Source organism: Schistocerca cancellata, chromosome 9 (genome assembly GCF_023864275.1).
Source record: "Schistocerca cancellata isolate TAMUIC-IGC-003103 chromosome 9, iqSchCanc2.1, whole genome shotgun sequence".
NCBI classification, from domain to species: Eukaryota; Metazoa; Arthropoda; class Insecta; order Orthoptera; family Acrididae; genus Schistocerca; species Schistocerca cancellata.
In genome coordinates this window covers 428,272,331-428,300,104 of record NC_064634.1, presented here as the reverse complement: position 1 = coordinate 428,300,104, position 27,774 = coordinate 428,272,331, and the positions used below count along the sequence as shown (strand labels likewise).

At 40.2% G+C, this 27,774-nt stretch overlaps 1 protein-coding gene across 3 annotated transcripts in view; it reads left to right on the top strand.

The window, feature by feature from the left end:
- LOC126100929 (putative zinc finger protein 66) overlaps positions 1-27,774 on the top strand; it is a 172,561-nt gene that overhangs the window by 72,828 nt on the left and 71,959 nt on the right. Inside the window, exons 2-4 of one of the 3 annotated variants that reach the window (XM_049911596.1) lie at positions 10,588-10,662; positions 11,071-11,167; positions 23,495-23,551. In XM_049911596.1, the coding sequence (XP_049767553.1) occupies positions 23,522-23,551 (30 nt within the window). In that variant the 5' untranslated portion in view covers positions 10,588-10,662; positions 11,071-11,167; positions 23,495-23,521. Of the gene's footprint in view, positions 1-10,587; positions 10,663-11,070; positions 11,168-12,915; positions 13,072-23,494; positions 23,552-27,774 lie in introns of those variants that run through there. The other 2 variants (XM_049911594.1, XM_049911595.1) reach the window with 2 other exon arrangements.

The following is a 27,774-nucleotide window of genomic DNA, read 5'->3' as shown; positions in this document are numbered from 1 at the left end:
TATTATTTTCACCCTGACACAATGCTTTGGAATCAAATGCTCTTTGCAGTAATGCTCATCTTGACAATTGACTAGCATCAAAAGAGAAAACCCAGTTACATTTAGTGGCAGAAGTGTTACAACATATACAATGCCACCTGTTGGTATTGTTTTGCATTAGACAGTGATCATTGGATTAAGTTTAGTACCATCAGTGGAAAATGAAAGAACAACTATGTAGTGCATTTTTTCATGTCCACTTGTTTCTATAGTTACAGTTTTAGCAACTTTCATGGCAACAGTTCTATTACTTGACACATCAAATGTCAGAGAAGTTTTGTCCATATTTGCTATTTGGCTTAGTTCCACACTGGTTTTCTTTTGATTTTGAATGATAAAGCAAAGGAAAGATAATATTTTCTCTACATACTCTTGTGGCATTTTCTGAGATATATTGGTTTTGTTTCGTATGCTAAGTCCATGATACTTCATAAACCAGTTGCACCAACCAACTCCTCCCTTAAAGTTGATTAAGTTCCACTGTTTCGCTAGTTTATGAGTGTGTATTTGAATCATTTTAGTATTAATTAAAAAGCCATTTTGACAGTGTCCTTGAATCCATTTCAATACATCCATTTATAGTTTTGACCATCTTGCATTCAATCCTCTAATGACACAAGTAGTCTTCCTCTTTTTTTTTAGTTTCCTCTTACTAGCCCACCAATTGTGAATCATTTTTTATGTTGGTGGAGGGCTGAAATGCCTCTCAGATGCACCACAGAAGATATACCATACACTCAGTACACCCTAAGGAGGTACTAGAAAACCTCAAAGCTGTGTTGAAATACTTGAGCCATGAAAAACATTCTTGAACAATATGTTGGAGTTTGAATGTATGTGGTATGTCACTTGGTCAGTAATCTAAATAAAACTGCTGTGTTTTATTTGTGATTGGTACAGACAAGGGAAAGACAGGCATTGGAAGGTTACTAACTGGCCCAAAAGAACAACCCAATTCACCGACTACAATAAATGAACTAAGTGTTCAATCAAGCAGGATACTATCACCATCTCTTCACATCAAGCTTACATTAATGAAACAGTCCACTAAAGCACTTGAAAAGATGATGGCTGCTTCCTGTACTTGGTGACAAGATTTCCACATGTATCATGTGAGAAACATAAAGAAGGCATCTTTGTGGGTTTGCAGATAAGAAATTTAGTGAGAGACTATTTATTTGAAAGTGCATTGAATCCACAGAAGTAGTGACCATCTTTTTGGGCTGCAACATACAGGGTGATTCAAAAAGAATACCACAACTTTAAAAATGTGTATTTAATGAAAGAAACGTAATATAACCTTCTGTTATACATCATTACAAAGAGTATTGAAAAAGGTTTTTTTTTCACTCAAAAACAAGTTCAGAGATGTTCAATATGGCCCCCTCCAGACACTCGAGCAATATCAACCCGATACTCCAACTCGTTCCACACGCTCTGTAGCATATCAGGCGTAACAGTTTGGATAGCTGCTGTTATTTTTCGTTACAAATCATCAATGGTGGCTGGGAGAAGTGGCCAAAACACCATATCCTTAACATACCCCCATAAGAAAAAATCGCAGGGGGTAAGATCAGGGCTTCTTGGAGGCCAGTGATGAAGTGCTCTGTCACGGGCTGCCTGGCGGCCGATCCATCGCCTCGGGTAGTTGACGTTCAGGTAGTTACGGACAGATAAGTGCCAATGTGGTGGCGCTCCATCCTGCTGAAATATGAATTGTTGTGCTTCTTGTTCGAGCTGAGGGACCAGCCAATTCTCTAACATCTCCAGATACTGTAGTCCAGTTACAGTAGCACCTTCGAAGAAAAAGGGACCAAAAACTTTATTGGCTGAAATGGCACAGAAAACGTTCACCTTAGGTGAGTCACGTTCATACTGAGTTGTTTCCCGCGGATTCTCAGTGCCCCACATACAGACATTGTGACGGTTGACTTTCCCGTTAGTGTGGAAAGTTGCTTCATCACTAAACACAATCTTTGAAACGAAAGATTCATCTGTTTCCATTTGAGCAAGGATAAAATCACAGAAATCGATTCTTTTAATCTTATCAGGTGCAGACTGTGCTTGAACCAATTTCAGACGATAAGGTTTCATAACTAACCTTTTTCGTAGGACTCTCCATACAGTTGATTGTGGAATTTGCAGCTCTCTGCTAGCTCTCCGAGTCGATTTTCCTGGGCTGCGAACAAATGCTTGCTGGATGTGTGCTACATTTTCATCACTCGTTCTCGGCCATCCAGAACTTTTCCCTTTGCACAAACACCCATTCTCTGTAAACTGTTTATACCAACGTTTAATACACCACCTATCAGGAGGTCTAACACCAAACTTCGTTAGAAATGCACGCTGAACAACTGTCGTCGATTCACTTCTGCCGTACACAATAACACAAAAAGCTTTCTGTTGAGCGGTCACCATTTTAGCATCAACTGACGCTGACGCCTAGTCAACAGCACCTCAAGCGAACAAATGTACAACTAAATGAAACTTTATAGCTCCCTTAATTCGCCGACAGATAGTGCCTAGCTCTGCCTTTTGTCATTGCAGAGTTTTAAATTCCTAAAGTTGTGGTATTCTTTTTGAATCACCCTGTACATCCAAACTATAAACCCTTGGTGAAACAATGTTGCAGATTTCCATGAAATTAGGATGTAACTTAAGCATGAAGCTTAGGTTTCTACATTCACATATTGATTTTTTTCCCCCTGTGAACCTTGACTGTGTGAGTGAAAAACAGGGAGAATTGTTTTACCAGGACACCAGGGAGATGGGAACGAGATAGAAGGGAAAACAGAATGCAAACATTATGGCTATGGTTGACTGTTGTTTTATGCTAAGAGAGATGGCATCGGTGAAGGGAGACAATCAATGAAGAGAAGTTTTGCTCCATGTCATAAAAAAACTTGATGCCATGAAAACAACAAAGGGAAATTAAATTGCTATGAATGTGCTGTGTTTTTGTAATAATTATCAGCATTTTAAAGTGAACACACATGATTGTCGACTTTAATGAAGTGTGTGGTGGTTCTATACAAGGTTGCAAAATAAATAATCTATTTTTACTTGAATTTTAAAAAATCCACATTGTATATCGAGTGAGGTGGCGCAGTGGTTAGCACACTGGACTCGCATTCAGGAGGACGATGGTTCAATCCCGTCTCTGACCATCCTGATTTAGGTTTCCCGTGATTTCCCTAAATCGCTTCAAGCAAATGCCGGGATGGTTCCTTTAAAAGGGCACGGCCGATTTCCTTCCCCATCCTTCACTCACCTGCGCTTGCGCTCTGTCTCTAATGACCTCGTTGTCGACGGGACGTTAAACACTAATATCCTATCCTCCTCCTCCACATTATAAGAAAAATGTGATTTCAGAAGAGATTTGTTCAAAAATTTGACATTGTACAGAATAACTCAAATCAGATTTGAAATCAGGATAAAAAATGCTGTGTACTTCTGATTATTTGGGGTAACTAAAAAACAGGAATAATCGAGATATTTTCAAACATGCATTCTTTGTTCAAAATTTTATCGAAGCTATGTGCATAGGCGCTGTAGTCCTGTTTATTTCTTAAAATAGTCTGTGATGTTGGTCTGCTTCTGAGAGTTGTTGACGCTTTTCCACATAGCATTTCAAAGTTTCCTTGCAGCAATAACATCATTATAGTGAAGTACAATGACTGCCAAGTTTACTTTCTTCATCCCCACTTTCTCATTCACTGTCCTCTTCTTTGTTCTGTTGTGAAACAGTAGTCTCAATTTCAGTGTCACTCATGTTGTGGAAGCTGGGGTCACAAGTGTTGATCTTCAGCCACTCATTCAACTTTCCTTCATCAGCATGTTCAAAACCATTTAAACCTGTTGCCAAATTTGTTATTTGTGCAGTTGTTGTGTCTTCTCACTCAAACCATGAAAATCACTTGCTTTTATATCTGGAAGAATTTTCCTCCATTATTGAACTGGTGTATGTGGCTTGACTTCCTGCCAGGGATCAGAAATCCCATGTATGGCATCTAGAATTGTCAACTCTCCAGAACATTACCAAATCATTCTCGTCAACTAGCATTCTCAGTTGGCCAGCCTAGTAGTGCTATTTTACCAATGCAATGAAGCCTTGGTCCATTGGCTGTATAATGGCAGTCATATTAGTAGCTAAAAATTTATTTACAATGGTACCATCACCAAATATGAGAACCCTCTCATTAGGAAGATAGAACAGCATTCTGTAGCCATCCTTTCTCACTAGAAATCACTGTACTGTACAAAATGTGTGTGGAACCAGTTTTTGAAAATTTCACTATCCATGTTTGTTTTTGATCATAGTAATGCACTGGGATATCCTTATCTGCAATATCCTTGAACACGTTATTTATTTATTTATTTATTTTTATTTTCCAATCACTAGTAGTTTCACTTTTTAATTCCCAGAAGCATTAGTGGTGCACAAAATTGTAATGTGTTCTTTAGAAAACTTATATCCAGCAGCACGAACTTTGCTCTTAAAAGCAAGGGTTCTGGTTGATAAGCATTTCCAATTCGGACCACTTTCATCTGCATTATAAGATTGGTCTGGTGTGAAATTCTCTTTTTCCATAAATTTCTAGAACTCTTCCCAGAAGGAATCAGCTGCTGTAACATTTGAACTAAACTGCTCTCCTTGCACAGAAACATAACATTATGAATCTGATTAGCCATCCAGATGAGGCATTAAATTGCCCCTCTAACTCTAGAACTTCATGAAAAAATCCTTTTATGGCATACATTACACATGAAAAGGAAACCTTCTGATTGTTTTTGGCTAAACCACAGGAAAAGAGCAGCATCTAATTCATCAAATGTAGATCTCTTCATGTTTTTTTTTTTTGTGTAGATGATCCAGAATTAGAATCACGTTCCATGACAAAATCCTGTATTATCTGCTTATTCATTTTAATGACAGTGCATGATATCATAGTCAACATTTAGTTTTGCAGCAGTTTCCCCTTTCTCAAACCTTTCAGTTAATTCTAATTTTTGTTTTAAAATCAACTCATGCTTCTTTCACTTCTCCATTATCTCTTTTTATAAATCCCTTTTAACTTGCTCTGTTGACACTTACCTGCCAATTAAAGTCAGAAATAGAATTTTTTTTTTATTTACACAGGACAGGCTGGCCAATGAGAAGGGAAATGGGCCTCTGTTGTCAAGCAGCAGTCATTTGAACAACAGAAGTGGCACCTGTTGTTGTGTGACAAGTTGTTGGTTGCTGTTTGCTAGAGAAAAATATTGCACATCTTTTTTCTTTGATGCACAAATAATACGCAAACTGCATAATCCATACACAAATAATCAGGTGTACACAGTATTTTAAATACCACTCACAATCATAAAACATCATTTCAAAGAACAGAAAATTCAGAATGGAATAATGACAATAGTATCACACACACACACACACACACACACACACACACAAAGCACATGCACATGCAAGCACAACTCACCTGCACATGGCCACTGTCTTGGGCCACTGAGGTGTAATGATATGTGCAGAAATCATGTGTTACGTTGAAAACCCAGACATCTTACAGAAGCCTCTTCTGGGACTTGTAATTCCAACATTTACAGAAAGGCCAATACTTTTACTGCTAATGGTATTTTTGTTAATAATAAGAGTGAAATTTAGAATCACAATACTACAAGTAAAAATAATTTCCATATAAAATACATATACATATAAAATACATATACCTATCTATAGCTCAAGAAATAGTTCACACAGGAGGATTGTACAAACATACAATCATTCGAGCATCACACAGATGCATGTATGGAGGGCATAGTAATATAGGTATCCCTGGTGCAGAGAAGCAAGTGAGAGTATTGAAAACAAATAAGCTGTCAGATCTGGATGGAATCGCAGTTCAGTTTTACAAAGACTACTCTACAACATTGGCCCCTTACTTACTAGCTTGCTGCAGAATTCTTGAACATATTCTGAGTTTGAATGCAATAAATTTCCATGACGTGGAAAAGCTCCTGTCTACAAATAAGCCTGGATGCAGAAAGCATCGCTCATATGAAACTCAAGCTTGCCCTTTTCTCACTTGATATCGTGTGAACCGTGGATGAAGGATAACAGGCAGATTCCACATTACTAGTTTTTCGGAAAGCATTTGACATGGCCACCCACTGCTGACTATTAATGAGGTATGAGCTTATGGAACAGTTCCCAGATGTGTGAGTGGTTCGAAGACTTCTTAAGTAATAGAACCCAATATGTTGTCATTGATGGCAAGTGTTCATTAGGGACAAAGGTATCATCAGGGATGTCCGGGGAAGTATGAGAGTACCCTCTTGTCCTTCTATATACCTTGATGGAATGACTGACAAGGTGAGTAGCAATTTGTAGCTGTTTGCTAATGGTACTATGGTGGATGGGAAGCTGTCATTGAGTGGCTGTAGGAGGATAAAAGATGACTTAGACAAACTTTCTATTTGATGTTATAAACAATGGCAGCTTGCTCTAAATGTAGGAAAAAATGAGTTAATGCAGATGAGTAGGAAAAAAAAATTTCCATTACATAGAGCAGTCATGTCTGTTAAATATTGAGGTGTAACATTTCAAAGCAACTTGAAATGGAACGAGCATGTAAGGGCAGTAGTAGGGAAGATGAATACTTGACTTCAGTTTCATGGAAGAATTTTAAGAAAATATGGCTTGCCTATAAAAGAACCACATATAGAACACTAACACTAGTCATTCTTGAAAACTGTTAGAGTGTTTGGGATCCTACCAGGTTTGATTAAAGAAAGACATTGAAGCACTTCAGAGCTGAGCTGCTAAATTTTGTACCAGTTGGTCATGGAGATGTTTTGTGAATTCAAATGGAAATCCCTGTAGGGGAGACAACATTGTTTTTGCAGAACACTGTTGAGAAAATTTAGAAAACCGGCACTTGGAACTGGCTACAGAATGATTCTACAGCCTCATTGTACATTTTACATAAGGATCATGACAATAAGATAAGAGGAATTATGGCTCATATGGAGGTATCTAGACAGTTATATTACCCGTGTTCTCTTTGTGAGTAGAACAGGAAAGTAAATGAAGCTACACTCCACCATGTACCATATTGTGGCTTGTGGCATATGTTTCGAAATGTGGATGGTTCAGACTGTAATTTCATATTCTGGTACAAAAGGCTGTAATGGATTGCTTGCTGATATCAGTTAGGAAATTGGAATGCTCCAGATACAAAAAGATATCCGTTTGGATTCCTACTCTAGCAAGAGGGCACTTCCAGTTATGTGGTTTATTTGTATCTACAAAATACATTTTAATATAAGGCAAATCAGGTTTAAGAAAGGGCATCCCTTGTTTTTGATGGAGTATTACCTTCCATTTTAGGCAATAGCACAAAATGTTATGCAGTTCTTCAGCTTCTCCCAGCTTACTTCTTATGAAACAGTTCACAAGTGAACTGCCCAGATATCACTGTCCAATGGATACAATATTTCAACAGGTGACCTTGTTGCCATCATCAGGTACACTGACGAATTGACCACTTCAGGGGCGGCACTTTGCTTTCATCTCCTCTCCCCATCCCTCGATCCCCCACTCCCACTGCTGACAAAGTGCTCTGTCTTAGGTTCACCTAGGGATGCATACTGGTGGCACCTCTGCTGTTCCTCCACCTGTTTGTGAAGTCATTTGATTTTGGGATATCTCCTCCCTTTTCATAATCAGACTACAGGTAATAGCAGGTTCCCAAATCCTTACTAAAGATATAGCCATTGTCATGCTTGATCAGAGATTCTCTTAATCAAATCTCAATACATTCTTTAATAACAGAGCCCCAGAAATTAGAAGCCTCTATAAGAACTTTAGAATGGTCATAATCTACTCTGTGTAATTCCAACAGGCATGAGCAAGGTTGCGTAGTGGTTGACACATTGGACTCTCATTCAGGGGGCTGTTGGTTCAGACCTGTGTCCGGCCATCCTGATTTCTCTGAATCACTTCAGGCAAATGTCAGGATGGTTCCTTTGAAAGGGCATGACCAGTTTCCTTCCCCATCTTTCCCTAATCCAAGCTTGTGCTCTGTCTCTAATGACCTCATTGTCGATGGGACATTAAATACTTATCTCCTCCTCCTCCTCCTCCTCCTCCTCCTCCTCCTCCTAATTCCAACAGGTAGTGTTCAACAACTGCCAACTTGTTAGACTGTTGCAATCTGGCGTACTGTTGGTGTTCTTAGCAATGATCTTCAACAGTACACACTGTCTGACCTATATGTGTCTTGCCACATTGGCAGGATATTTGATAGACCCCTTATATCCATCTTTGGGATATCATCTTTTACACTACCAATCACTGCCCATGTTTTAGATGGTGCATGTAATACTGTCTACACTTGGTGTTTCCACATAATTCATCCTATCTCTCTGGATAATGAACAACAAGAAGGAATAGATGCAGTGTTGACATCGTCGTGAGATATCTGGAATGTTACAATTTTTTGCGTGAATTCATGACTGTTATCAAAACTCTGTGAATGGAAATGAATAGTTTTCAGTGGGATCATTTTATCCAGCCAATAATGAAATATTTGCCATTGTTATAATATTCTTTTATGTGTGTTAAATTCTTAATATTTGTTCATATTTAACATCATTATTCTGTTTTATGATTGATTTCTGTAATTTTCCACATTTTATTTTCATGTGTTATAATTGCTGTACCCTATGCTAGCTGGAAGACCAGCAATAACAGTGTTTTGTAACTTTGCATTCAAAGAGATGATGGACATAATACTTGGACATCTGGCACCTAGAACTTAATACAGTCAATGTAATCAGTAAAGGACACAAGTTGGTTATAAAAGTGAATACAGCACAATGGACAGTGCAAGTCATAGACAAAATTGTAGAATGGAGCAACGAGTATGCAGTAGCATTTTGTCAAAATTCACATATGTTGAAGAAACTTTTGACTTCATTTCAGCAAAAACTGTGCAGATGGCTATTGGAAAACAGGGAAAAAGGTACACTTCAACATATGTTAGCTTGTTGAAGAATATATACAACAATAGTACAGCTTCCATTAGATTTTATCAGTACTGAAATAGGCTACAGGCAAGGAGATTCCTCTCAGAAGTCCTAGAGCAAGTTTTCAGATCCTTAAATAGTAAAATGAAGACTAGTCTTAGTTCAGTGAGTGTGCGGTGGATTTGTTATAGATAATGCAACTTCAAACTGATTTTTCACATTTCATTTTGTATTACTATTTATTATTGCAGCTATAGCTGTGATTTATTTATTCTTTCTTCACCAAACAAGGTCTAATGAACCATATTAATTGTTTTGGCAGCTGTAACTACAAGAGCCCAAATTCCTTTCTCTTCATGACTTCCTGCAGATATGGCTGCTCATATCCCTGTTTCTGCTTTGGTTCATTTGTCTACTCTTGTTACTGCTGACGTGTATTTATTGATTTGTTTTACTCCATAATTGCATTCTTATAATTGTGGGTGATCCTTGTTATTGATTGCTTGTATAACTATATTGTGGTGTTGTTTCACAAACTCCTCATTCTGTTTTTCTTCAACTTGTGGGTTTGTTGATATAAAGTGACAGCTGCATGTTACAAGAATCTCCTTGTGCAACACGTGATTCCACCTTTGCAAGAACACAGCTTTGTTCACACCACTATTTTCATACAAGTTGGGGTGACACCACATTTCATTTGCAAGGTGAAAGATTTGCTTTGAGAAGTCTTTGGTAATGAATGCATCATATGTCGGCAATTTTGAGATGCGTGGCCTTCAAGATCCCCCGACACAAATCTATGTGACTGCTGGTTGTGGGGACATCGTGTCCATCAGTGATGTATCCAGACTCTTCCTGATATGCAGGATAGCATACTGTGATATATCACTGTGATTACACCGAATATGCTGTGAGCAACTGTCAACCATACCATGTTACAATGCGGCATGTTGCTAAGTCAGTAGACTATCTTGAACAAAGGTAGTAACTTGTGACCATTTTCTAATAAACGTTCCAGAACCACGGTTATCATGTGTTTGATTGTTCCTCCCCATTCCTTTCGCACAAACCACATTCTTGCTGCTGACAGTGCCATATTTTGACCTGATGGCAGAAAATGGAACTTTTTTGCCCCCCCCCCCCTCCCCCCACCTCACCCCACCCACAATATACTCTGCAAGCACATTATTAATGAACATACTTACAATATTTCAACTCCTGGCATGTATACAGCCCACATTGCAACATTAGGAACACTGTCAGTTTAATTATAACCACCCAGCATATAGCTGAACTCCATCATTGTGTTAAAGTATTTGTGCATATCACACTACTGATTATTAATTTGATGATGGTATAATTAAAATAAATGTAATAATGGTTATTATTTTTCATATTTTACTGGTTTGTGGACTGACTGTAGTAATTCTTGATTGTTAGTTTGCCTGACAGTTTTCACATGCAGTTCACAAGGCAAACTTGGTACTACTGTTTCTTAGGTTGAAGTACTTCATGTTGCAGGGAACTGATGATGTGGAAGTGAAAGAAGAGAAATTTGAAGATATCTCTGAACCTGATGCTGCAGATGTGGAACAGGTGAAAACTTATTTTTCCTGCTCGTATATTACTTCCAAGCACTCAGAATTTTAATGCCATTTATCTGATAACAACAGAATATACACAATTCATAAAATGCACATACATTAATTTTCAATAAATACTATATTTCAACTGTCACATTGCATTCACAAATAGTGTACAAAACACTTTTCTTTATCATTAACATTTTGTGTAACTTAGTTTACAGATTAAACTGGATGTCTAGAAAAAGCAGACCAGTTTTTATCCATAGAGAATGTTTGTTTATTTTAACATGTTCAGCATACCTCTGTTTGGGAAACATTTGTTATTTTTAAATATTTTTTGAGTGATGTATCAAGTGTTATATGTAATGCCAATGGCTTTCAGTAAAATTTATGTAAAATTTGTAAAACTGGTGTATAGGTTCTCAAATGTCCTGTTGACCTTTCGCTACATCAAGAAAGAGATGAGATATTAGATGGAACAGTGATCAAGAAACAAAAAATCTGCTTCTGAGCAGGTAATATGATAATTCAAGACAACATGTGGGTTGAAGATGAGGTACATGACAATTAAACAAAATAAAAAGGTAGATGTGACAGTTGCAACCAACATCAGAAAGTAGTATAATACAGAGAAACGTGATTTGTGGAGTTGGAGAAAAATTTGTGCGAGGAAGATTATTTATGGGAGAGAAATTGACTATTGTGAAAGTAAAATGGTGCACATTAACAAAAACTGCAACTTTGCATTAGTGCATGCACTGATAACAACTGTGCTAAAAGATTTAACCCTTTAATTGGAAATGTGGCCTGCTCATTCTCAGTTCAATGGATATATCCATTCACAGCATTCATTGGTGTGTAGCCAATGGGAATGACTACTTTCGGACTGACAGGTTTAATGCTACGGATAGATGTGTATTACACTAGATGGTATCTCTTGTCAGTTAAAATAATATGTTCACAGCCACTTATAATGTTGGTATCATGAGCACGCTTCTCCCATCAAGAAAGTGATGACAGCTCTAATAGTTGGCACAATGTGGCAAAACAGAGAAGTTCCCAGACTCCATGGAAAATGAAAAACTGAAGAAGGGTGAATATGTAACAATGGAGAGAACAAGCAGAAGTTCATGAAATGAAAGGACAAAAGATGTTGTGATAGTCAGTACAGTTTGTGACAATACATTGCAAGAAGTAAAAGCCAAGAACTGCATAGTTCAAAAGCTGAGTGTTGTCATGGATTACAACAAGAATATGGAATGTGTAGATAGGAGCAATTGCCAGTTGAAAACTGAACAAATGGTCACGAGCAAACTGAAAAAAATGTGTTACAAGATTTTTCCTCATTTGTTGACATTGCATGCTTCAGAATATATTTTATGTACAAAACACATGGTAACAAAAGGAGCAGACTGAATTTATGATTAGTTTTGGGAGAACAGTTGGCCATATTCTCTCCATAACGTGTCATCTACTGGAGTTCCACCCCTACACCAAAAGTTGCTAATCTTATAACAGGGAAAGTTCCCATATTTTTGCGAAGTACAGTAAAGAAAAGACCAACAACGTGTGGAGTATGCATGAAAAGAGACCTTAGTTCCTCCTCCGTACCACAGTATTATAAAATATTTCTCGCAGGAAAGGCCTGTAGTTATATGACAGTGAAATTTCATTCTCTTCTCTAATGCATTCTATTTGAACCTATTAATGAGGGAGCAAGGCACATGGTGCACATGCACCATTCAATGTTATGGGAAATTGGTCACTGAGGTAGAGGAACACAGTCATGCCCTTTGTCATACATAGGTAATTCTCTTCTACTTGAGCCGTATGATCTTATATCACAACCAGTCTAAAGATTCACTCCACCCATACCATAAATGTAATTTTGTGTGAACAATATTTCCAAATCAGTCTTGCAGGTTTTGGTAAACACAGTCTTAAAACATGTTAATTCTGTACTCTTCAAGCACATTTTTACATAATTAAATTTACAAAAATAACATGACCGAACAAGACTAAATATCCAGGCTGGAATTATATTCCAGCAGACAGACTGAATCAGTCAGGGATATTTTAAATGGTCTTACATGTGATATTATACATGGTTCATTAGTAAGAAAAAGAGGTACTGGTCTTGACAGTCACAATAACAAGTGCGAGAGAATTGTGTGTTTTTTGCAGTGAAAGATTAAACTGCAAATATTGTTTATGTGCAGATATATACCAATCAGAAATTACATGAAGACTACCCACCTGATAGAATGAGGCTGCTTTTGGCACACAAGGCTGCTGCAATTCAATTTGACATCATTTCTGCATGAAGTCATTGCCACATGAAGGGAATCGGAGGGGGACCATACATGTGCACACAGCATATTTATGACTTCAGACTGGTGAATCCTGGCTGACAGTTGTGGTAATATACAGTGATCCATTAGTGTACTGTGAAAACTCTACAATTTTTCCTCTGCCAGAACTCTTTATCATAGACTGTAGCTTCTTAGTTTTTATTCACTGTTTATTCCAAGGACTAAATGTGTCAAGTTTCTGTCTTTAGAAAAATAACATCTTAGTGAAACAATAATGGAAAATCCTGGATTGAGCAACACATAAAGTAAGAGAGTGGCAGCCAGTCATCTGAATCAGATGAATGAATGAATGGAGCACAGTGACACATAACAGCATCAGTCACACTAACTTTTGTGCATTAGCTCTTTTTCTAGCAATGGTATAGATATTCATATACAGAACCATGGGCACCCAAACACATATTCGTGAGGCCATAACAAGTCTAATTATTGATTCTCAATTATTGAAAGCACTTGCCTGAGGTGATGTATGTGAGAGGGGTAGGGAAGAACACAAGGAGGGAGTAGCAGGAAAGTTGAAAGTCGCTGTACAGATGACTTTACGGTCACACAACAAGACAAAAAGAGTGCAGGGGGTACAACAAAAAGAGATGTATCAAGGAGGGGGGGGGGGGGGACTGAAGAGTGAAAAAATATGAGGGGAAAAAGGAAATAAAGGTGAAGATGACAAAGGAGAAAGATAGAAGATAGGGGGGAGGGAGGGAGAGAGAGAGAGAGAGAGAGAGAGAGAGAGAGAGAGAGAGAGAGAGAGAGAGATTGCCAACATGGCAGGGGAGGGGGAGTGAGGAAGAGTGGTGGTAGAAGGCAATGCATGATCTGGATGGAGGACTGTTGTAGACAGGAGAGAGAAGGGAAAAGGCAAGGTGAAACAGGGGGAACAGGTTAGTGAAGGTTTAGCCCAGAGGGATTGTTAGAGAACAGAATGCATTTGAGAGACAATTCCCATCTGTGTAGTTCAGATATTTTACACATGGCCATGCATATATATATATATATATATATATATATATATATATATATATATATATATATATATATATATATATATATATATATATATATATATATAGTTATAATAGAAGGAAACATTCCACGAAGGAAAAATATACCTAAAAACAAAGATGATGTGACTTACCAAATGAAAGTGCTGGCAGGTCGACAGACACACAAACGAACACAAACATACACACAAAATTCAAGCTTTCGCAACAAACTGTTGCCTCATCAGGAAAGAGGGAAGGAGAGGGAAAGACGAAAGGATGTGGGTTTTAAGGGAGAGGGTAAGGAGTCATTCCAGTCCCGGGAGTGGAAAGACTTACCTTAGGGGGAAAAAAGGACGGGTATACACTCGCACACACACACATATCCATCCACACATATACAGATACAAGTAGACATATTAAATATTGAGAGTAGGAATGTGGTATGTATATACAAGGATATTCTGTAGGTTGCATGAGCAGTGGAACAGTATTTTAGTGGATGTATAGACAAGGATATTCTATAGGTTGCATGAGCAGTGGAACAGTATTTTAGTGGAATTTGGGTAGGATTTCAGATGGAATATCCATCATATCAGGGCACGATGAAAAGTAATTGAAGCCATCATGGAGGATATTGTTTAGCTTTACAAGGCCAGGCTGATACTGGGTGGTCAGAGGAGTGCTGGTTCAGGTCTGTTTCATAGGTTTACTGGTCTCACAGGCACAAATGGCACAGGAGAATTGTTTATGTATGAACTATATAGGATATTGTGTGTCAGTAAAGGTTCTGTTGAGGCTATATTTTGACAACTGTAGATGCAGTGTCCAAGGATGGCAAGGCTGTAAGGAAGAGAATTTTCCACATGGAATGGGTGACGGCTGTCAAAGTGGAGTTACTGGTGGTGGTTGGTGCACTTGATAGGTGGTTCGATGAGTTGAGAAGGACTAGGAACAGGTATTGGAGTTATTGAAGAAAGAGCAAAGATTGTCCTTGCTCTGAAACCAGACAATGAAAATGTCACCAATGAATCTGAACCATACGAGAGGTTTTAGGTGTTAAATGGATATGAAGGTTCCTCCCAATGACCCATAAATAACTTGGCATAGGATGGTGCTATGTGAGTACACCTGGCAGTACCACAGATTTACTACAAGAACCAGCCTTCAAAAGAGAAATAATTGTGCATCAGGTTGTGGTCAGATTGAAGGATAAGTAGAGGTGGTGGGCTTCATATCAGGAGGGTGATGAGAAAGATAATAATCCATGGCCATAGTGCCATGGGCATGGGGGTGTTTGTGTTAAAGGATGTCACATACATAGTTGGCCAACAAAGGAGTTTGAAGATATTGGTCAACAAAGGCAGAAGTTCATTCTTTGGGTGCATTGTACCTATAGCTACAATGGGATGATCAGTATGAAGACCTGTGGAACAGGGTTTGTGGGAGTAGGTAAAAGGTAGTAGTGCAGGAGTTGCTGATGTGAGGTGGGAGATAGATTCAGGTGTCAGGTTACACGATGGAGTTAAGGCCTTGAGAAGCTGCTTGAGGTCATGTTAGATATCTGGGATGGAATCATGGTTGTGTGGTTTGTAATCAGAGACATCAGAAAAGTGGCAGAGGCCCTCAGTCACACAGTCACTATGATTCACGACCACTATGGTGGAGCCTTTGTTTGTGGGAAGGTTAATAAGGTCTGGATTGTTTTTCAGGTTATGAGAACATTGTGTTCTATTGGAGTTATATTGGGCACAACTGGATGGGATTTAGGAAATGAAGGTGAGGCCAGGTTGGAAGTGGAGGAGGATCATGATTGGAGTAAGGTTGGTACTGTTGTAAACAGCATTACATATGGGGGTTTTGGTTATTGTTGTCAGTGGAGGATGTGCTGTAGAAATGTTCCCACTACAAAGATCAAGTAAAGGAAAGAAGGTCCCTTACATGTCCAGCATGGCTGTAATTACGTTTGGGACTTAAGAAAGTATTGGGACTTCCTCAGGGGTCAGAGTTTTGGCAGAAATATTGACTAAAGTGTTATGTAATGGGTATTCAGAAGTAGTGTCTTTCATGGAAGATGGAGAAGTTTTTGGGGATGTGGAAGGGAGATTAAGTCAACAAGGCATCGTCAGCCCCCCAGGGGGCATGCCACTCTTTGGCAGGCTTGTGCTTGACTATCACGGGACTCCTGCCTTTGCCACATCTTGTCCCTTCCATGCTGCATGTCTATCCTGTTGCTATTCTTTTCATCATTCCTTGGGGAACATGTCTGCAGGTTTTTTGGAATGATCTGCATTGTCCATATAACTGTGAATTCTTCCTGTGGTGTTATTTACACTAGACTTCTCAATGGCCTGACCAAGGCCAAAATCCAAACATACCTTTGATAAGGTGTCATTGCCGTCCATCTGTTGAGGGAAAAGATAGATGCCTCATTAGTGCCCATCTTTGATACAGTGCTGCTTCCGTCCAAGATCAAAGCATGCTACGAAGTTATCACAGTCTGACTGTACATTCTGAACCCGATACACTACTACCAGTGTCATTGTTTCAACCACACTCAAATGTCTTATCAATACCTGGTCGAATGTGTACCCTGTGGTAGGGACACATACCAGGGCAATTGTCCACCTCCTCCTCCTCGCTGCATCAACTGCAATGGTGACCATGCCACCACCTCTCGAGATTGTCCCGATGAGGGGGCTGTTCAGGAGATCTGGGTAAAAGAAAAAGTTCCTTACCCGGTCGCTCGCAAGGTATTGGCTAGTCGCAAACCATGTGTTCTACCTTCTGGCATTTATAGTAATGTTCTTGCTACATCTCGCTCCATGAAGCACATGGCCACACACATACACGTGACCTCAAATTCAGCTCTGAGGTTGTGAAATCACCCAGTGCAAGGTAGCATTGCAGTCCCCTCATCCAGCAGTGCAAGAAGCCATCAAACTCTCGCCTCAAGGGGTGAAATCATCAGCTCCACAACCAGCAGGCCGGAAGGGGCAGACTTCCTACGTCCCTCCAGACAAACAGCACCTGAGGCTTCCTCTGCAAACTGAAAGGGCTCAAAGAAGTTTAACAAAGGCAAACAGTCTTCTCATTTGCCAACTTGAAGTTCCTTTTCGATGGTGTCGCCACATGATATCTTTGCCCGGCTGGCCTCCATGTCACTGGTGTGCACCACCAACCATTTTTCTGCGTTGGGCTCTGCAGGCTGACAGCACAAGAAAGCCAGTGCGTCTGTGGACCTCTTGGAGCAGGGTCATCCTGCCTCTCTGTCCTGTAGTGGTGAGTCTTCACAGGCTGGCACGCAGCAGCCGTCAAGGTGACACCCTTCATTTTTTCCTCATAATGACTCTCCTCCAATGGAATGTGTGCGGCCTTCGATTCAACAAAGAGGATTTATGGCTGGTTTTAGAATTGCAGCATCCCCTTGTATTCTGCCTTCAGAAAGCAAAATTGCATCCTCCCGACTGCTTTGAGGTTTTGCATTTCTTCCTGTTACGTTCTGACCTTCCCCCTGAGGTCCTCATTCCATTCCATGAGGGACTCATGCTGCTCATATGGGACGACGTTCGTAGTCAACCCATCTCCCTGACTACCCATCTTCAAGCTGTTGCCTTTCACCTTTTCCTTCTTCCCTTTGTACCTTTTATACCCCTCCATCATTTGATGTCACCAGGGCAGACTTCCTCCAGCTTATTGGACAGCTAACTCACCTATTCTGCTGCCCATTGACTTTATTGCACACCATCCCCTTTGGGGTTCTCCCAGAACCTGTCAGAGAGATGCCGTTTTGGCTGACCTTCTTAATCAACTTAACCTCTTCTGCCTTAACACAGGAGTGCCCACATTCCTTTCCAACTACTTGCACACCTATTCCCATTTGGACCTATCCTTCTGCACTGCCCAGCTTGCCCATTGTCTTGAGTGGTCCGTTCTTTCTGACATCTCCTCGAGTGACCATTTCCTGTATGCTATCCATTTGCTGACTCCTACCCCACTTGCGTGCACACCCAATGGCAGCTTATTAAGGCTGACTGGTGGCTTTACTCCTCCCTGGTGACCTTCTACAAACAAGATTTCCCTAGTTGTGATGACCAGATGGATTATCTTACAAATGTTATCCTTACTGCTGCAGAAAGTTCCATTCCTTGCACTTCCTCTTTACCATGCTGTGTCCCAGGCCCTTATTGGACTGAGCCATGCTGCGACGCAATTCATGTGTAGAGACGTGCTCTCCATGTTTTTTAACTGTCATCCTGCGATGGCAAACTGCATTCATTATAAACAGATGAAAGCACAGTGTAGTCACATTCTTCGGGATAGCAAAAAAGCTAGCTGGATATCATTCACTAGTTCTTTTAACAGTTCCACTCCCTCCTCTGTTTTGTAGGCCAACCTCTGATGGCTCTCTGGGAGCAAGATTAATTCCCCAATTTCCTGCCTGACAGTAGCAGATGATGTCATCATGGACCCTGTTGCTATCTCCAACAACTTGGGCCGTTCTTCCCACTATGACCCTGCCTTCCTCCATCAGAAGTAAGTGGAGGCGGCTCGGGCGATACCCTTCTCTTCCCAGAATCGTGAGTGCTACAATGCCGCCTTTACTATGAGGGAGCAAGATCATGCTCTTACTTCATCCCGATCCTCTGCCCCAGGGCCAGACACTGCTCACAATCAGATGTTGCAGCACCTCTCTCTAGCGGTCAAACACTTTCTACTTAATACATACAACAGCATCAGGGAAGAGGGCATGTTTCCCAGATGCTGGTGTGAAGCCACTGTCATACCTATACCTAAGCCCAGTAGGGACACACACCCCCCTTCTTGCTACCGCCACATCTCTCTCACCAGCTGTTTCCAAGGTTACGGAATGTATGATTCATGCCCTGCTGGTATGGTGGCTCGCGTCTCGCAATTTGCTAAACACTGCACAGTGTGGATTTCGAGTTCACCGTTCTGTAATTGGCCATTTCATCACTTTGTCCATCCATGTCATGAATGGTTTTCTGTGGAAATCCCAGATTGTGGCCATGTTTTGCAATTTGGAGAAATCCTACAACACCTGCTGGAGGACTGGTGTCCTCCGTACTCTCTACACGTGGGGCTTCCGTGGCCGCCTGCCCTGTTTCCTTGAGGAGTCGTTGACCGAGTTTTCAAGGTTCATGTGGGTTCTGCCTTGTTGGACACCTTTCTCCAGGAAAACGGTGTACCTCAGGGTTCCTTCCGGAGCGTTGTCCTCTTTGCTATCGCTATTAACCCTATAATGGCTCCTCTTCTGCCAGGCATCTCCGGCTCCTGTTTTGTTGATGATTTTGCCATCTATTGCAATTCTCCATGGATCAGTCTCATTGAGCGGTGTCTCCAGTGATGTCTCAATCATATTTATTCACGGAGCATCGACAATGGATTTCGTTTTTCCACTGGCAAAACCATTTGTATGAATTTCTGGTGGCACAATTGGTTTCTTCCACCATCTTTACATCTTGGGCCTCTTTCTCTTCCATTAGTCGGAACTACAAAGTTCCTGGGGCTCATGTTTGATAGGAAACACTCTTGGTCCTCTCACATGTCTTACCTGGCAGTCCGCTGCACGCAGTCTCTCAGTGTCCTATATGTCCTCAGTGGTACTTCCTGGGGTGCAGATTGAACCACCCTCTGTTTGTACCAGTCCCCTGTCCATTCGAAACTAGACTAAGAGTGCTTTGTTTATGCATCTGCAAGTCCATACCTCTTATGCCATCTCAATACTATCCACCATCGTGGCATGCATTTGTCCACTGCTGCCTTCTACATTAGCCCGGTTTAGAGTCAGTATGCAGAAGCTGCTGAACTACTGCTGTCTTACCATTGTCACTTTCTTCTTAGCATGTATGCATGCTATTTGTTTAGCATCCATGGACACCCGTCCTATGCCTCCTTCTTCAATGACACCTTTGATCGCCAGTATGGAGCATGTCCCTCTTCTCTGTTACCCCTTGGAGTTCCCTTTCGACTCTTGCCCCGGCAGCTTAACTTCAAGCCACCTGCAACTTTCCCAGTGGGTGTGAACTCCTCATCACCTTGGCTTTGTGCTGTGGCCCTTGTTCATCTTGGCCATTATTTGCTTCCTAAAGACACTACTCCAGCCTCAATTTCAGCTTCAGTTTCACGAACTTCGCATGGAACTTCATGACTGTATCTTTGTGTACATTGATGGGTCTCAGACTGATCTTGGTGTCGGGCGTGCCTTCGTCATTGGAGCCGATGTTTTTTCAGTATTGGCTTCCAGCACATTGTTCAGTATTTACAGCAGAGCTCTTCGCCCTGTATCAGGCCACAGAGTACATCTGGCAACACAGGCTTTTCAATTGTATCATCTGGTCAGACTCTCTCAGCAGCTCAAGATGACTGGGTGTTTGTGTTGTCCTCATCATTTCATCATCATTCCTGAAAGTAGCAAGTTTGGACTGAGCGAAGGTTGGGAATTTGTACGGGCGCTGATAACCGCGCAGTTGAGTGCCCCACAAACCAAACATCATCATCATCATCATCATCTCTCAGTGCCCTTCAAGGCCTATGTGCACTGTACACTGCCCATCCCTCAGTGCAACAGGTCCAGGAAAACTGTCACCTTCTCACTCTTGATGGAAAATGAGGCTGCTGACACTGCTGCCAAGGCTGCAGTCCTCGTACCTCAGCCCACTAGTTCTTATATTCTCTACAATGATCTCTGTGTTGTCATTTGTCAGGGGATGGTGCACTCTGGCCTCGCTGCTGGTCCTCCCTTCATGGGAATAATCTCCAGATTATTAGGCCACTACCAGCGGCTTGGATGACCTTCTCTCGTCCCTCCCACTGCAAGGAGGTCATTTTGACTAAGTTGCATATTAGGCACTGCCTTTTTAGCTTTTGTCATTTGTTAAGTCTTACTCCCACACCACTTTGTGCACATTGCTCCCAACTTTTGACTGTCCACCATTTCCTGGTGGAATGCCCATTTTTTAACCGCTTACTTTCCTGCTTGGGTTTGCTGTCTGAGTTATTGACTGTTTTAGCAAATGACTCATGGGCTGTCGACCATGTTTTACCTTTTATTCATTGTAACAATACGACGAAGGCCATTTAATTTTTAGTTCTGGACCTCCATTTCTCTATGGGTATGTTTTATAGACCTCTCTCTGTGTCCCTTTTTTTAGTTGTCTTCTCTTCCATCAATTGGGATTGACGTGAAGTCATTTTTAACTGCTCTCTTTGTCTTCATGTTTCACAGTTTTGAAATTGGCGTGTATGACCCTAGTTGTTTTTGTGCCCTTAAAAAATTTAAGCATGGTCTGGGAGCTCAGGGAGCTATAGAGGGTTAATGTGGTTCTGGTCAGAGTGGTAGGCTTTTTCTTGGCTATAAGTAGCCCATGCGGGCATAAGCCGGGAGTAACTGGGACAGCTTCCTCAGACAGTGCTGTGAATGCTGTTCCAACTGTAAGAGGGCAAGAGTTTCTATTGCAGTGATAAGCAGCCAGTTAGTTGGTGTCACGGAGTAAAAATATTTTGTGAAAGGAGTATAGGCTTTCAAGTATGATTTGAGCTTGGGTTATATGATTATGAAACATCAAATTGGTGAGGGTGAGGGTCTGATGGAATTGGAAAAGGTGAAGGTTCTTGTTGTAGGGTGGGTGACAGCCTGAGGTGTCAATTTTAATGGTAAGCTCATTAGGTGGGATACCATGTCCCAGATAAGATTTTAGAAAGTGTGTATGTGATTTGAGTTTTGTAAGGGCAAAGGAGAGTTTTTGGAATTGGTGAAGGTAGAGTGAGCAGGGATTCATGGTTGGATGGTGGATGGTTGGAGGACAAAAGGAGTAACAGAAAATTTGTTCAGAAAGGTGAAAAATAAGATGATGAAAATTTCTGTGTGCAGTATTATAACAAAAATAAATGATGGCAGTATATAGAGGGCTTTGTAGGAAGATCAGATGATGTTTGAAAGTTGCAGGAAGTAGTGGATGTTCTCATAAATAAATAAGATCAATCAGAAACTGATATGTGTGACAGGAAGAAACATGTGATTGTAAAGACATATACACACTCTCACAGGGAGATCATAAACAAACAAGTGCAAACTACTGACAGTCAAGTTAGGTAGTGCAAGGCGATGGAGGAAAATAACCTTAAAAGCTGCACTGGAATTAAATTTTCAAAATGTGGATGTCACTGTGAGAGTAGGGAGTTGTAGCACAGCACTGTGTAGTGTGGTGGGCCGTTACAACAGCAGGCATTCAAACCACCCGACAGAGGGTGGCAGGTATGTGGACTGAAGGCAGGTACGTAGAGCAGAAGGAAGTATAAAAAATTAAGGAATAAAGAATAGACAAAGAGTTGTACATAAATAAAGTGAGACAGGTCACAAGTAAAAAGGTATGTGGAGGAAGACAGAGGAACTGGCAATGTGTGACGTTAATGGAATTTCCTAGATGGAGCACTACATAAAATACAGAGAAGGCAACCACTCACCTACAGCAGGTTGATAGTGGAGCACAGTAGCACATAACAAAAACAGCACAGAGGTCACAACAAAAAGAGATGTAGGAAGAGAGGGTGGACCGAAAGGGGGTGGGGGGGGATGGAGAGAGGAAGAGGAAGATGAAGAGGAAGAAAGTGAGAGGGGGCACAAGGTAGAAGGGCTCCTGAATGTCTTTTTGTTATGCTCTCTGTGCTTCTTTCATCTCGTTGTGTGGCCATGAAGTCATCTGTCCAAAAACCTGCATCTTTCCTGCTGCTCGCTCATTGCATCCTTCCCTACCCCTTTACACCCCCATCAGGTCAGGCAACTGCTTTCAATAATTAAGGATCAATAATTAGTCTTGCCATGGCAAAGGGAGTGTGCATTTGGGTGTCTGTGTAGTTATGGGTTTGAATGTGTGTCCTATTGGTAGAAAAAGAGCTAGTGATGGAAAGCTAGTGTGGATGATATTTTCTGTTATGTGTTACAGCTCTCTGTGCATCCTTCTTCTATGCATGATGAGATGAATTTCCCTTACTATATATATAATTTCGTAGTGATACGTCTATATGTTTCATACACCAGACAGTGAATTTCAGCAGCATTATGTCCTCAAACATTGCAAGTTCTGTTCCTGCAGCAAACTTTGCTGTCTGCAGAATTGCTAATATTGTGCTTTCAGGATTAAAATGTTAAAACAAACAACATGAGATTATAAGGCTAACCAACCACATGAAGCTGTTGAGCATATGTACTAAGCAAAGTGTGTTACACTTCATTGAAAATTATACTATGCTTTTGAATTGTGCCTCAGTCTGTTATTTATGCCCACAATACTATAGAAGTTAAGCATTAGATATAACTTGTGTGTTTATTGCATATCTGTGTGATTGAGAGCTTTCTTATTGTTTCTTATTGTTAATTTATCACGTAGACACAAGGATACTCAGTTAATCATAGCCATTACATGCCGAAATGGTGCAGGTACTATCATTTGCATTGCTTCTCTTGCAGTCACCAGAAACAGGCCACCCGTTGGAGATGCTCCAAATTGAAATCAAAGAGGACGAAGTAAGTAATGTGGAGCTTCACATTGAGGCAGTAATAGATGATAGTACATATGAAATTTATTATTAAATTTTTATATATGAAACACCCTACGTTTATTCGTAAGGGTCATTTTAGAATATATAATATGTTATAAATAACAGAACTACAAAATATTTTAAAGTAATTCTGATTTTATCTGAGACAGAATTTTAGAAATCTTTATGATACACAACTTGCCTTATTGTGGTATATCTTGTAACTCAAGACTTTCAAGAAGCAAATTTGTAAATAGAGACCTCCAAAACATTCCTTTGTGGTGTATTTGTCATTCTGGTACATGCACATACGTCCATGCCAACAAACCATTTTGATGTGTGGTGAATGATACTTCATGTACCAGTACCGTGTTTCATTGTATCAGTTTCATTTGTGAATGGTGTGTAGAAAGAATGGCTGTTTGTAAGCGTCTGTATGTATTTACATTTCTCTCATTTATAGCCATCGTACCCTCATCACAATACATATTAAAAATTTGGACAGGTAATCACTCTGTGATGGACAACACTTGTCTTACACTTAATAAAATATCCCAGACCATTACACCATGGTTGGATGAATTCCTTGTTCATACCCAATGTTTTGTCCCCATCAGCATAGGACACTGTCGAGGGGAGTTTTAGCTTTTTTGCAGTGTACACGTGGCTTGTGTGACATCACACAAGATCATGGTGGGAGACCACTACACAATTACTTCATCACCATAATCCAGATATTATTGAGTTTCACACCTTCCTCCTTCTGATTAAAAATATTGGGATGTTTATTAATCTCCATGGCTTCTCTGTGTAGCATTTCATGGTATCCATGTTCCACAACAGCTTATCTGTCTGTTTTCCCTTTCTGTGGTTGCCTTTGTTTATTCTGGTTGTTTTTATCCATTTCTTTTAGTAGTACTCATGCACATGTCTCCCGACTATACAGCATCCTGTAAATTCAAGCTTTTTGCGGCAGTTTGAGAGCATCCTTGGCCAATTATTTTATCTTCTGGGAGAATTTGCAAACTACAGTAATATTCTGTTTTGTCAAGATCTTTTGTATGCAATCAGTAGTAGACTGGAGTCATGTGTTTTGGCATTGCATCTTTGACTAATAACAAAAATGTCCTTGGTCCCAAGTCCAAACCCAGCCACTTTTTAAACTTTGAAAAAAATTGGCAGCAATGGCTATTGAAAACTTCTGGTATAAGCAGTCACTCAGTCACTCTTGTTCTGCGAACAGACTTGTCAAAGAGGATGGAGGAGCTGACAGAAGTTAGGAAACTGCTCCTAAAAGACGTATGAATCAGTAGTGACAGATGACTGAGGATGTAGGAGGCAGTGGAAATTACTACATTAAAGACACACAATAGGAACTCACAGGACATGGGGCCTGCAATTTAAAAAAAGTGTTGTGACAATGTTTGCATTGGCAAAAGATTTCAGATTAGTCCTCCAAGGGGAAATTGCCAAGGAGGAGGTGACAATGGGGAAAAGACAGAATAACCAATGGACGGGAAACATTCTGTGAGTTGGGATGTGAACTGGAATGATAAGGCTCAATCTATACTGGGGCCAGTGAAGAAGAATGACAAGAAGGAAGGTTTCTGTTTAGGTGAATATAGGGTAGCATAAACAGCAGCAGAAAAAGGTATAATGGGAGTAGAATTCTTTATGAATAGGAAGGTAGGACAGAGTGTGTGCTCTGTGAATCTTCAGTGGCAGGGTTGTTCTCATCAGAATTGACAACAAACCAGTGCCTCCACCAATAGTTCAGGTATACATGCCAATGTCACCAGCAGAGAGGGAAGAAAGGAAGTATAGGAGGTTATTGAATGGGTAATTCAGTAGGTAAAGGGAGATGTAAGTAAAATAATCATGGGGGACTGGAATGCAGTTTTGGAGCAAGGAAGGAGTAAAAGAATTGGTTGCAATATAATATGGACTTGGTAATTGGAATGAGAGAGGAAAAAGATTTATCAAGTTCTGCAATACATTTCAGCTGGTAATATTCAATACTCTATTTAAGAACCTCAAAAAGGAGGTGGTGTATTTGGAAAAGGCCCAACACGGGAAGATTTCAGCTTGGTTACATGACGATCCGACAGAGATTCCAAACTCATATATTGGAATGTAAGGCAGGTATAAACTCGTGGCACAATTTAGTAATGATGAAGTGTGGACTGGAATTTTAGTATTATCCTGAAGCATCAATGTGGAAAGAAGTGGGATACTGAAGTGCTGAGGGAGGATGAGATACATTTCAAATTCACTAATGATGTGTATACTGTGATAAGAATTGCTATAGCTGGCACTTCAGTAGAGGAGCAGTGAACATCTGAACATCTCTATGTAGAGCACTCAAAAATGTAGGAAAGACACATAAGTACTAGGTAGGTAACTCCAAAGAAACCTTGAATAACAAAAGAAATACTTTAATTGGTTAATGAAAGAAGGAATACAGGAATATAAATCACCTGGGAATGGAATAAACAGTTGGTGCAGTAAAGCCTAGCTACAATGACTGCAGGAAAAATGAAAAATGATGATCAGAAGGAATGGCTCAGCAACTAGAAAAGTCAAAACAATCTTTGGTGAAATTAAAAGCAAGGGAGACAACATTAAGAGTGCAAGGGAGTTCTCTTTTTAAGTGCAGAGGAGAGACTGGATAACTGGAAAAGACTACATTGAAGGCATCTATGAGGGGGAGGAATTGTTTGATGGTGAGAGACAGGAAGAAACTGGAGTCATAGAGAAGAGATTTGACATCCCATCAGTCAGAATTTAAAAGAGCTGTGGAAGATTTGGGATCAAAGAAGGCAGGAGGAATCTATCACATTCTATTGGGATGTCTAAAACCATTGTGAGAAGTGGTGACCATATTAAATTAAAGTTGATATGCAGAATCTATGAGACTGGCATCAAGCCATCAGACTTCTGGAAAAATATCATCCAGACAATTCTGGAGATAATAAGCAGGTACGTGCCAGAACTATCCCACAATCAGCACAACATCTCATGCATCCAAGTTGCTGACAAGAACAATATTCAGAATAATGGAAAAGAAAATTGAGGATCTGGGGTGTGAGGAAAGTTTAAGGTACCAGAGAGGCAGTCCTAATGTTGTGCTTGATAATGGAAGTGAACCTGAAGTAAAATCGAAGCACATTCATAGAATTTGCTGACCTTGAAAAAATGTTTGGTTATGTAAAACTGTGCAAGATGTTCAAAATTCAGAGAAAAATAGGAGTAAACTACAGGTGAAGATGAGTATTTTACATTATGTACAAGACCCAAGAATACAAAATGAGAACTGAAGTCCAAGAACAAAATGCTCAGATTAGAAAGGATTTAAGACAAGGAAATGGTCTTTTGCCCCTGCCGTACAATCTGTACACTGAAGAAGCAGTGATGAAAATAAAAGAAAGGTTCAAGAGTGAGATTAAAATTCAGGATGAAAGGACATCAGTGATAAGATTTGCTGATGACATTGTTATCCCCAGTGAAGGTGAAGAAAAATTACAGGTTCTGTTGAATGGAATGAACAGTGTGGATACAGAATATGGATTCAGAATAAACTGAATAATGATGAAAGTAATGAGAAGTAGCAGAAATGAGAGTAATGAGAAACTTAATATCAAAATAGGTGATCATGAAATAGAGGTAGTTAAGGAATCCTGCTACCCTGTAAGCAAGATAACCCTTGACGGATGAAGCAAGGAGGACATAAAACACAAACTAGTACAACAAAAGGGGCATTCATGGCTAAGAGAAGTCTACTAGTATCAAACATTGTCCTCAATTTGAGCAAGAAATTTCCAAGAATGTATGTTTAGAGAACAGCATTGTGTGGTGGTGAATCATGGACTATGGGGAAATGATAACAGAAGAGAATTGAATAATTTAAGATGTGCTGGGCCAGAAGAATGTTGAAAATGATATAGAATGGTAAGAAATGACAAGGTTCTCCATAAAATTGGTGAAGAAAGGAATTTGTGGGAAACACTGGTAAGAAGAAACAATGATTGATAAGAGTTGGGTTAAGATGTTGAGGAATAACTTCCATGATCCTGGACGGAGCTGTAAAGTGTAAAAACAGAGATTGAAATATACATGAGAAATAATGGAGAAAGTATGTTGCAAGTGCTACTCTGACATGAAGAGGTTGGCACAGGAAAGGAGCTAGTAGTGGGCCACATCACCAGTCAG